Below are 12,942 nucleotides of genomic sequence, written 5' to 3'. Positions count from 1 at the left end.
AGTGATACCAAGTATGTTGATTTATTTTGTGGAAGCTGGGGGGACGTAGGGTTGAATGCAGTTGTTACGCCTAGCGCTCCGGGTCCCCGCTCCTCCCCGGAGCGCTCACGGCGTCTTTCTCCCTGCAGCGCCCCGGTCAGTCCCGCTGACTGGGAGCGCTGCACTGTCATGGCCGTCGGGGATGCGATTCGCACAGCGGGACGCGCCCGCTCGCGAGTCGCATCCCAGGTCACTTACCCGTCCCGGTCCCCTGCTGTCTTGTGCTGGCGCGCGCGGCTCCGCTCTCTAGGGCGCGCGCGCGCCAGCTCTCTGAGACTTAAAGGGCCAGTGCACCAATGATTGGTGCCTGGCCCAATTAGCTTAATTGGCTTCCATCTGCTCCCTGGCTATATCTGATCTCCTCCCTTGCACTCCCTTGCCGGATCTTGTTGCCTTGTGCCAGTGAAAGCGTTTAGTGTGTCCAAAGCCTGTGTACCTGAACTTCTGCTATCCATCCTGACTACGAACCTTGCCGCCTGCCCCCGACCTTCTGCTACGTCTGACCTTGCCTCTGCCTAGTCCTTCTGTCCCACGCCTTCTCAGCAGTCAGCGAGGTTGAGCCGTTGCTAGTGGATACGACCTGGTTGCTACTGCCGCAGCAAGACCATCCCGCTTTGCGGCGGGCTCTGGTGAATACCAGTAGCCTCTTAGAACCGGTCCACTAGCACGGTCCACGCCAATCCCTCGCTGACACAGCGGATCCACAACCCGCAAGCCGAATCGTGACAGTAGATCCGGCCATGGATCCCGCTGAGGTGCCGCTGCCAAGTCTCGCTGACCTTCCCACGGTGGTCGCTCAGCAATCGCAGCAGATTGCCCAGCAAGGACAGCAGCTGTCGCAGTTGACCGCCATGTTACAGCAACTTCTGCCTCTGCTACAGCAGCAACCATCTCCTCCGCCAGCTCCTGCACCTCCTCCGCAGCGAGTGGCCGCTCCTAGCCTCCGCTTGTCCCTGCCGGACAAATTTGATGGGGACTCTAAACTCTGCCGTGGATTTTTGTCTCAGTGTTCCCTGCATATGGAGATGTTGTCGGACTTGTTTCCTACAGAACGGTCTAAGGTGGCGTTCGTAGTAAGCCTTCTTTCAGGAAAGGCCTTGTCTTGGGCCACACCGCTCTGGGACCGCAATGATCCTGCCACAGCCTCAGTCCAGTCCTTTTTCGCTGAAGTCCGGAGTGTCTTCGAGGAGCCAGCCCAAGCTTCTTCTGCCGAGACTGCCCTGTTGAACCTGGTCCAGGGTAATTCTTCAGTGGGCGAGTACGCCATCCAATTTCGTACTCTTGCTTCCGAGTTATCATGGAATAACGAGGCTCTCTGCGCGACCTTTAAAAAAGGCCTATCCGGTCGCATCAAGGATGTGCTGGCCGCACGAGAGATTCCTGCCAACCTGCAAGAACTCATCCATTTGGCTACCCGCATTGACATGCGTTTTTCTGAGCGACACCAAGAGCTCCGCCAGGAAAAAGACTTAGATCTCTGGGCACCTCTCCCACAGTATCCGTTGCAATCTACGCCTGGGCCTCCCGCCGAGGAGGCCATGCAAGTGGATAGGTCTCGCCTGACCCAGGAAGAGAGGAATCGCCGTAGGGAAGAAAATCTCTGTCTTTACTGTGCCAGTACCGAGCATTTCTTGGTGGATTGCCCTATCCGTCCTCCACGTCTGGGAAACGCATGCACGCACCCAGCTCACGTGGGTGTGGCGTCTCTTGGTTCCAAGTCTGCTTCTCCACGTCTCACGGTGCCCGTGCGGATTTCTCCTTCAGCCAACTCCTCCCTCTCAGCCGTGGCCTGCTTGGACTCTGGTGCCTCTGGTAATTTTATTTTGGAGTCGTTTGTGAATAAATTCAGCATCCCGGTGACCCGTCTCGTCAAGCCGCTCTACATTTCCGCGGTCAATGGAGTCAGACTGGATTGCACCGTGCGTTACCGCACAGAACCCCTCCTGATGTGTATTGGACCCCACCACGAAAGGATTGAGCTCTTCGTTCTCCCCAACTGTACCTCTGAGTTCCTCCTCGGTCTGCCATGGCTCCGGCTTCATTCTCCCACCCTTAATTGGACCACCGGGGAGATCAAGAACTGGGACTCTGCCTGCCTTAGGAAGTGCCTCTCCCTCCCTCCCAGTCCCGTCAGGCAAGCCTCTGTGCCTCCTCATGGCTCCCGTCCTTGTGTCACCCTGCCCCGTGCCAAGCTTCACCCTCTGCCCTCCCTCCCCATTCCAACTCCTGCTGTACTGCCTGCCGTTGAGGAAACCCTCCATTCTTTCCCGGTGTCCTCATCCCAGGGGAGGCAGTTACCGGACAAAAAAAAGGGGAGACCTAAGGGGGGGGGGTACTGTTACGCCTAGCGCTCCGGGTACCCGCTCCTCCCCGGAGCGCTCACGGCGTCTTTCTCCCTGCAGCGCCCCGGTCAGTCCCGCTGACCGGGAGCGCTGCACTGTCATGGCCGTCGGGGATGCGATTCGCACAGCGGGACGCGCCCGCTCGCGAGTCGCATCCCAGGTCACTTACCCGTCCCGGTCCCCTGCTGTCTTGTGCTGGCGCGCGCGGCTCCGCTCTCTAGGGCGCGCGCGCGCCAGCTCTCTGAGACTTAAAGGGCCAGTGCACCAATGATTGGTGCCTGGCCCAATTAGCTTAATTGGCTTCCATCTGCTCCCTGGCTATATCTGATCTCCTCCCTTGCACTCCCTTGCCGGATCTTGTTGCCTTGTGCCAGTGAAAGCGTTTAGTGTGTCCAAAGCCTGTGTACCTGAACTTCTGCTATCCATCCTGACTACAAACCTTGCCGCCTGCCCCCGACCTTCTGCTACGTCTGACCTTGCCTCTGCCTAGTCCTTCTGTCCCATGCCTTCTCAGCAGTCAGCGAGGTTGAGCCGTTGCTAGTGGATACCACCTGGTTGCTACTGCCGCAGCAAGACCATCCCGCTTTGCGGCGGGCTCTGGTGAAAACCAGTAGCCTCTTAGAACCGGTCCACTAGCACGGTCCACACCAATCCCTCGCTGACACAGCGGATCCACAACCCGCAAGCCGAATCGTGACAGCAGTGTTGCTGGGTAGAGGTTTAACTCTTGATTGTCGTGATGCCAGGGTGAGGGCTTCCTCTGTATATATATGTCATATATATATGTCCTACCGCCACCCGACCCAAGAGCAATAGGGAGGAATAAAGGATTGTCCACAGCCGGAATTGTAATAAACTTGAAATAACTTTACTGCAGATTTTATGCAGGATGCAATTAACAACAGTCTTTACAAGAGGACCGGGATTTAGGCTCCTCACAGGTTGGCTGGGACTTTGTAGGAAATAAGCTTTGATTCCTTTTGTATGATGTTCCACTGAATTTAGGGGTATGTTTAGGTTCAGTAGTCACGTAGGATTTGGTAGGATGGAGTTGGATTAACTCACGGTTTAGCATGCGGCTGAAGTGGAAGGCTTCAGGCCTAGATTCTCTTGTCACTGCAATCACAGATCTGCTCAGTCTGGTAGTCCGGAACTTGAGAGAGATTATTGGATACAGCGCCCTTATATACAGAAGGGGCAGGATCAAAGCTTATTGGTCCCCAAACCTGTCAGTCCTAGTACAAAGCATTATGGTACATCACATGACCCATCACATGACCCAAAGGTCCTTAACCTTAGCATAACAGAATTATCAAGTATCACATGACCTAAGGTCCTGTACATTAATTGCACTATAATAAAAAAAATTAAATATATACATTTTTATGACATTAGGAGGCGACTAGAGGTTAATCCACCAAGAGCGCCCTATCAGCACGGGGGAACTCTGACTATGGGGACGGGACCAGGATCACGACTAAGGCACGGGACCAGGTCCAGTACTGGGATACCACAATTTTAAAATCCGTCCCAGTCTCATGTCTTTCCCATTGTGCATCAGATTTTCTTCCAGGATTGCCCTGTATCATTCATCTTTCCATCCTTCGTGACCAGTTTCTCATCTGAGGAGATCCCCTTCTTCCACATTTGCCGTGTCTCCCACATGGCTTGGGGCAAACTCCAAGTAGGATTTTTTGTGGCTAACTTTTAACAACAGGTTTATACGGAAAGAAAAAACAGACAGTGGTGGCGCTATCCTTGTAACTTTGTAAAATGCCCACGTACCTGGACGTATTTGGCTCAGAGCTCAACACCTTTTTGCGCATAAACAGGAGTAGTTGCGTGGCAGCCAGGACCCGGTTCTGTAGATGCACTGAGTTTGCAGAGAAGACTTGGTTCCCGTTGGAAGGCTTGAACGGAGAGGTTAAAGGGGTACTCCGCTGCCCTGCTTCTGAAGCTCCACTCCCCAGCATCCGGGAGTTTATTTAAATGTTCAGGGCTGCCCCTCGTGACGTCATGCCCGCCCCCTCAACGAAAGTCTATGGGAAGGGGGCGCGACGGCCGTCGCGCCCCCTTCCCATAGACTTTCGTTGAGGGGGCGGGCATGACGTCCCAAGGGGCGGCCCTGAACACGGAAGCCTGCATGCAGCGTTTGGAACAATAAACTTCTGGACGCTGGGGAGCGGAGCTTCCGAAGCAGGGCAGCGGAGTACCGCAGGCTGGGAGTTTTAGGTCTGCAACAGCTGGAGGCAGACACTGCCCCTACAATTTTTTTTAAATGATCTGGTGCCAGAAAGTTAAGCAGATTTGTAAATGAAAGGATAATGAAGAAAAAACGGCACTCACCAATCTTCTCTCTAAAATTCTTTCTTTATTGCAGTATACTCACAACATTTAAAACGTGGAGGGGAGAGAGGGATCGACGTGGGGGGGTACACAAACAGGCGAGCTTCCTCCAGCCATGAAAGTCAGGGAACTGTGCTGGTTCTTATACAGGTGAAACGTGGACCCAGAATTAATCTGGACCGCCTACCTGCTCTGACGGGACTTGTGTGAACTCTATGGCTCACACTATTGGCTATAAGTCGCCATTTATAAACTCATCAAAAGAACTCAGTACAAACATATAAATACTGCATATAAACTAAGTATTTAAAAACACGGTGCATAATCCACTTTCTCATTTAACCCCAGCGGGCCCGCTGCGGCAGTATGTATAATCCAAAACGTTTCTCGTTGTAATAAGTACTTATCTAGGTTTATTCCTGGCCTAGGACGCACTCTCTCTACTCCTGAAAACTTTAACTGATCAGTCTGTCCCCTGTGGGCTTCTAATACATGGGCGATCAGGCTTGGGCCTCCTTTCAAAGTGCGGAAAGAGTACATATGTTCTCTGATTCGCGCACTCAATTGCCTGATCGTTTTCCCTATGTAAAAAAAAACCACAGGGGCAGAAAATAACATAAACCACGTATTTTGTTCGGCACGTAATAATATCTGTAAAAGTATGTATATTAGCACCCATAGGCAGCGTCCTCAATTCAGCATTGTACCTACAGAAATTGCAAGACTTACATGCAAAATTCCCTTTCGGGGCAGACTTCTCAAGCCATGTCATTTTACTGGGGTCAACTTCTCTTTTTTTCAGATTGTCTCCTAGCATCTTGTTTTTTCTGTAGGAAATGAGGGGTTTCTTTATTGCGACCTCTTTTAACTCGGGGTCGCTTTCTGATAAGAACCAATTTTTTCTTATTGCTCTTTCAATCATTGGATTATTTGGGGAGTTCTGAAATGTGAAGGTAAAACATTTATTATCTGTTGTCAAACCTTTTCTCTTTTTACTCTTTAATAACGCCTCTCTTTGAATTTTACTCGCTTTTTCTCGTTCTTCTACAATTAGTTGTATTGGGTACTGTCTCTCAATTAGCCTCTTTTGCAGCTCGTCTGCCTGGGTTTCGAAAGTAATGTCTGATGCATTATTTCTTCTCAGACGTATAAATTGGCCATAAGGGATACCCTTCTTCACTGAATGGGGGTGTGAGCTCGCATAGTGAAGAAGGGTGTTCCTGGCCATCTCTTTCCTGTATCCCTCACTGACAATCTTATTGTGGTCTACGTTAAGTCTTACATCAAGGAATTCAATAGAGGACCCACCATACTGAAAAGTAAACGACAAATTCATTTTGTTAACCTCATTCAAGTAATTAACGAAATCGCTAAACTTACTCTCTGTGCCTGCCCATGCTATTAAGACATCGTCTACGTATCTTGCATAAAACTTCACCAGACTTATATAAGGGTCGGTAGATGAGTATATGTATTGGCTCTCGAACTCTGCTAAGAACAGATTGGCATACGTGCAGGACACCGGGGTCCCCATCGGGGTCCCGGTGTCCTGCCTTTACCACTGCTCCCCGAACTTAAATGTGCTATTAGTCAGCACAAATTCGAGTGCCTCTGTCACAAAATCTATAAAGTGTGTTGTCTTATTTGAGCGTGCTAGGCTCGCTCGTACAGCCTGTACACCCGTATCATGTGGGATGCAGATGTACAGGCTGACAACGTCAATTGAGCATAACTTCCAACTATCCTCCCCGGTGAGATAATTTGTCATTTGCAGTAGATGTAATGTATCTTTTATGTATGCTGGTATACATTGTAACATAGGGGACAGTAACCACTCCAAATAGTGGGACAGATGCTCTGTGACAGATCCCACCCCCGAGACGATGGGTCGTCCCAGGAGTGGGATCTGCCGCTTATGAACCTTAGGTAGATAATACCATGTCGCCGGGCGTGGAGCATCAGGGATGAGACGTTCGGCATTTTTTGGGGAAATTACTCCCTTACTGACTGAGTTAAGGAGAAATGTAACTAGATTAGATAAGATCTTTTTGGTCGGGTCTGTTTTAAGGGGTGTATACGTGGATCTGTCTCCTAGTTGCCTTTCGGCTTCGGACGAGTACATTTCTTTGTACATATAAACCACGCTCCCACCTTTATCAGCCCTCACTACTATTATATCTTCTCTCTTCCTCAGTTTAGTTAAAGCCTCTGACTCACTTGTGGACAGATTGGACGGTAACTGATGGTACAATATTGATTTTACATAATTGAGAACTGCATTTTGGAACGAATCCAGACTACTCCCTGGGAATATAGGAGGGTTGAATTTCGATCTCTTTCCCTTAGAGAATCGCACTTCTTTTTTAAAAGGTTCCCCTAACGGGTCACCAAAATCGTTGGCCAGCATATTTATACATTCTGACTCCAATAACGTGCACTCTTTAGGAAAGAAACTGAGACCAGAAGCCTCCACAGGAGTATCGGCATCACATACAGTTTGCTCAAATAAATTTTTATTTTGAAAAAACTTAAATAGATTAATGTCCCAAGTGATCTGGCTAAGTCTATTTCAAAAGTGACTGGATTGAACTGTTCTATAAGTCCGAAACTCAGTCCTCTTGATAGCAGGCTGTCCGTAGCAGGGTCAATAGCCTCAGTAGTCAGATTAATCACGTTGGATATAACATTGGATGTAACAACAGGAGGTACTATTGGATTCAAGTCTTTCTTTTCTTTGGATCTTTTTGATCTCTTGGTTGGGCCTCTCCGGATTGTTTTTTTTTCTAAAAGGACGGACCCTTGTGCGATGTCGATAACTTGAGTTGATTTCTTGTCAGTTGTATTCACATTAGGTGCGTCTTCGGTGCGTTTAGCATGATGTTGTTTAGAGGGACGTCAGGAGTATGTAGATTTGGTTTTAAACAATGGTCCAGATGCTTTAGGGTGCCACTGGAATTCTTAATCACCATCATAATCAGATTTGTCCCTGAGAAATGTTTCTCTTTTTTTGTTTTTCACATCATCTTGTAGGGAAACTAACTTGGTGTTCAGTTTAGTAAAAAATAATTTCTTCTGATGCTCTTTTGATATATTCATTCTTGGTTTTTATAAGGTCCTCATTCACTTTATCGTGTTCGATGCGATTCCTAGTGAGCACTATATGCAGTAACTTCATTGAGTGCTCATAGTGCGCTTGCTTCCAAATATTAACAAACACTTGATCATCACTGAACTGTGCCGGAGCTTTGTATGCTCTTAAGCCTCGTGGAGATCGTTCGCACTGGATATAAGATTGTAGAGAGTTGATAGACCAAAACACGTTTATTTCTTTTTCTGAGAGGTGGATAATTCGGTGTTCTAAGGATTTAACGTCCATCAATTCAATGTCATCCTTAGTGTTACATTCCATAAAATACCCCCCTGGATCCTCTCTCCCAGTGAGTAACATGTTCTCTAATGATGCAATGACCCCATCTGTGTCCATGTCCGTATTTTGTGGCGTATTATCTGCCGTGCCCGCATGCTCCTCGACACTGACAAAGAATTCAGTAATAGTTCAAACACAAAAGAAAGCAACGGTGTCTGGCACTGCTGGGGTAAACTTGTTGGGACTAGGGATGTAATGAGTCATGTAAGAGAACAGTGTAGAGATATGGTTGTGCTCTGGTTCGCTCTAAACAGCAATATTCAAAACTTCTTAATCCAAGGATAATGAAGAAAAACCGGCACTCACCAATCTTCTCTCTAAAATTCTTTCTTTATTGCAGAATACTCACAACATTTAAATACGGACATGGACACGGACGGGGTCATTGCATCATTAGAGAACATGTTACTCACTGGGAGAGATGATCAAGGGGGGTTAATTTATGGAATGTAACACTAAGGATGACATTGAATTGATGGACGTTAAATCCTTAGAACACCGAATTATCCACCTCTCAGAAAAAGAAATAAACGTGTTTTGGTCTATCAACTCTCTACAATCTTATATCCAGTGCGAACAATCTCCACGAGGCTTGAGAGCATACAAAGCTCCGGCACAGTTCAGCGAAGATCCAGTTCAGCGATTGTTAGCTTAAAGGGGTACTCCGCCCCTAGACATCACGAGGGGCAGAGCCGTGATGTAGTGATGCTCCGGCCCCTGTATCGCCTGTCATTACGCACAGAGCGAACTCGCTCTGTGCAGTAATGATAGCGCGGTGCCGCATCGGCGATCCCGGGGGTCCCAGCAGCGGGACCCCGGCGATCTGACATCTTATCCCCTATCCTTTGGAAAGGGGAAAAGATGTCAGATCGCCGGGGTCCCGCTGCTGGGGACCCCCGGGATCGCCGCTGCGGCACCGCGCGCTCATTACTGCACAGAGCGAGCGAGTAATGACGAGCGATACAGGGGCCGGAGCATCGTTACATCACGGCCCCGCCCCTCATGATGTCACGGCCCGCCCCCTCAATACAAGTCTATGGGAAGGGGCGTGGGGGTCGTCACGCCCCCTGCCATAGACTTGCATTAAGGGGGCGGGTCGTGATGTCATGAGGGGCGGAGCCATGATGTCACGCTGCTCCATCCCCTGTATAGCCCATCATTACGCACAGAGCGAACTCTCTCTGTGTAGTAATGAAAGCACGGTGCTGCAGTGGCGATCCCGGGGGTCCCCAGCAGCGGGACCCCGGCGATCTGACATCTTTTCCCCTTTCCTTTGGATAGGGGATAAGATGTCTAGGGGCGGCATACCCCTTTAAACTTGACTATGGGATTCTACTAGGGAAATCATGTTTTATAATAAATGCCCCTTCCTGGATCCTCCCACTGCCCTATCTTCAGCAGCAGATCAGCACACAAACTGTTCAATACAGTAGACTGTTGGCTTCCCAGCCAGTAGTCTTGTGGTAATGACATGTATGTTGCCTTTCTTTCCTTCAAGGAATGAATAAAATACATTCACATATTAATACAGTCGGGGAGTCGGAAGCACGGAAAACTCCGGAGTCGGAACATTTATCTACCGACTCCACAGCCCTGGAAAATACCCCCCAAAATTTGTAACCCCATCTCTTCTGAGTATGGAGGTACCCCATAAGTTTACCTGAAGTGCACTACGGGTGAACTACAATGCTCAGAAGAGAAGGAACAGAACAACAAGAACCCCCCAAATGGCATACCATTTTGGAAACTAGACCAATAGAGGAACGTAACAAGGAATAAAGTGAGCCTCAATACCCCAAAGGGGTTTCACGACTTTTGCATATGTTAAAAAAAAATATAGTTTTCCCTAAAATGTGTGTTTCCCCCCAAATTTCACATTTTTGCAAGGGTTAAAGCAGAAAATACCCCCCCAAAATTTGTAACCCCATCTCTTCTGAGTATGGAAGTACGCCATAAGTGGACGCCAAATGCACTACGGGAGCGCTACAATGCTCAGAAGAGAAGGAGTCATATCTGGCTTTTTGAGAGCAAATTTTGCTTGGGGGGCATGTCGCATTTAGGAAGCCCCTATGGTGCCAGTACAGCAAAAAAAAAAACACATGGCATACCATTTTGGAAACTAGACCCCTAGAGGAACGTAACAAGGAATAAAGTGAGCCTTAATACCCCACAGGGGTTTCACGACTTTTGCATATGTAAAAAAATATATATATTTTTTCACTAAAATTTGTGTTTCCCCCCCCAAATTTCACATTTTTGCAAGGGTTAATAGCAGAAAATACCTCCCAAAATTTGTAACCCCATCTCTTCTGAGTATGGAAGTACGCCATAAGTGGACGTCAAATGCACTACGGGAGCGCTACAATGCTCAGAAGAGAAGGAGTCATATCTGGCTTTTTGAGAGCAAATTTTGGTCGGGGGGCATGTCGCATTTAGGGAGCCCCTATGGTGCCAGAACAGCAAAAAAAAAACACATGGCATACCATTTTGGAAACTAGACCCCTTGAGGAACGTAACAAGGAATAAAGTGAGCCTTAATACCCCACAGGGGTTTCACAACTTTTTCATATGTAAAAAAAATATATATATATTTTTTTTTAACTAAAATGTGTTTCCCCCCAAATTTCACATTTTTGCAAGGGTTAATAGCAATTTGTAACCCCATCTCTTCTGAGTATGGAGGTACCCCATAAGTGGACGTCAATGTTCAGAAGAGAAAGAGTCACATTTGCAAATTTTGCTGAAATGGGGGGGACATGTCGCATTTAGGAAGCCCCTATGGTGCCAGGACAGCAAAAAAAAAAAAAAAAACACATGGCATACCATTTTGGAAACTAGACCCCTTGAGGAACGTAACAAGGGGTAAAGTAAGCCTTAATACCCCACAGGGGTTTCACGACTTTTGCATATGTAAAAAAAATATATATTTTTTTTATCTAAAATGTGGGTTTTCCGAAGAATTTTACATTTTTACAAGGGTTAATAGCAGAAAAGACACCCCACAATTTGTAAATACAAATGAGGTCAGTCAGGGGCCTTGAGCTTTTCATAGCAGAGGATGTGGGATGCCCCCTCAAGGAGCGTTAATGGGGGAGCACTGTGCCCTAAAATAGGGGAACACTATGGGGGACAACGGGCCGTAACTGGGGTATACAGGTGGGGTACAGAGGCCCGTAATATGGGGTACAGTGGGCCAGAAAATTATAAATTATAATTAAAAAGGATATATACCCAGAATGATGACCCAGAGCATAGCCAAAACTAAAAAAAAAATATGCCCGCCCCAAACCCTATGCTCTGAATCATCATTCTGGGAATGTGATGTGTGTGGCTGTCCCTAACCTGTTGCCTCAAATGTGCACCCGCTCAGGTGGAGAGAGCGCTGCGCTTTTGAGGTAACATAAAAAAGTCCCCGATGATAGTGACTCAGTGACCTATGACCCATTTTTGAAAAAACACCCCCAGAGGTCTTATCAGGTTTTTTTTTTTTTTTCCAGTTTTTTGGGGGCAATTTAGTGGTTTTAGGAGGTTAACAATTTGGAATGTACTTTGGACTTGGTACATTGGTCAAATTATGGAAAATTAAACTGAAAAGGGAAAATTTAGGGCTCCATGGAAGTGTGATACTCCCTGAAGCAGCCTATGCAGAGGCCCGGATTATCTGGGCAAGTGCCACACTGATATGTGGTATCCTTCCGTCTCCCCCTCCTGCTACAAACTCTGCATCTTTTCTGGGATCGCCCCTTCTTTCCACTGTGGGGGATCTCACCTGAAAGTGTTGGCCTGGGACAATCCTGGCACCTATTACTCCAGTTCCTTGGGAAGTCCGGCCTGCTTTTTCCCGGTCGCCAAAGATCAGGAACCTTAGGACTTCTTCTTGGTACTGGAGGAATGTCCCTGTGTTGCCAGCGTACTGGGACAGTACAAAAGCGTTGTACATGGCAACCTGTACCAAGTAGACCGCAACTTTTTTGTACCATGCCCGTGTTTTCTGCATGGCGTTATATGGCTTGAGGACTTGATCTGAGAGATCAACTCCCCCCATATACCGTTTTTAGTCCAGAATACAATCGGGCTTGAGGACCGGTCCCACGGTACCTGGGACAGAGGTGCTGCTGTTCCCATGAATAGTGGTCAGCATAAGGACATCCCTCTTATCCTTATACTTCACCAACAACAGGTTATCATGGGTCAGGGCACTGGACTCACCCTTGGGGATAGGCGTCTGGACCAAATTTAGAGGGAGACCTCTCTGGTTCTTCTGCACGGTCCCACAAGCGGACGTGGATCTGGCAGAAAGGGTTTTGAACAGAGGGATGCTGGTATAAAAATTATCCACGTATACGTGGAAACCCTTATCCAGCAATGGGTGCACAAGGTGCCAAACGAGTTTCCCGCTAACACCCAGAGTGGGGGGGACATTCTGGGGGTTCAATACGGGAATCTCGTCCCTCATATACCCTAAAGCTGCAAGTGTACCCAGAGGTACTCTCGCAAAGTTTATAGAGTTTCATGCCATACCGCGCCTGCTTCGAGGGAATATACTGGCGGAAGAGGAGTCTCCCCTTAACACTGATGAGAGACTCATCTACCGAGAGGTCCCTGAGCGGTACGTGGGCCTCCAAAAATATGGCCCCAAAGTGATCGATGACCGGCCTCACTTTGTAAAGCCGGTCATGGGCGGGATCACCTCGGGGCGGACATGCCAAATTATCTACATAATGCAGGCATTTCCGAATGGCCTCGAACCGCCTCTGTGTCATCGCCATACTGTAAAGCGGGGTCTGA

General features: G+C 48.2%; 1 protein-coding gene across 1 annotated transcript in view; it reads right to left on the bottom strand.

Moving 5' to 3' along the window:
• ECH1 (enoyl-CoA hydratase 1) overlaps positions 1–3,500 on the bottom strand; it is a 51,210-nt gene extending 47,710 nt beyond the window's left edge. Inside the window, exon 1 of the mRNA XM_056537852.1 lies at positions 3,447–3,500. Coding sequence (XP_056393827.1) covers positions 3,447–3,456 — 10 coding nt within the window. The 5' untranslated portion in view covers positions 3,457–3,500. The remainder of the gene's footprint in view (positions 1–3,446) is intronic.
• Between the last annotated feature and the right edge of the window lie 9,442 nt (positions 3,501–12,942).

This window comes from Hyla sarda, chromosome 9 (assembly GCF_029499605.1).
Source record: "Hyla sarda isolate aHylSar1 chromosome 9, aHylSar1.hap1, whole genome shotgun sequence".
NCBI lineage: Eukaryota > Metazoa > Chordata > Amphibia > Anura > Hylidae > Hyla > Hyla sarda.
This window is presented reverse-complemented; position numbering and strand designations above follow the sequence as displayed.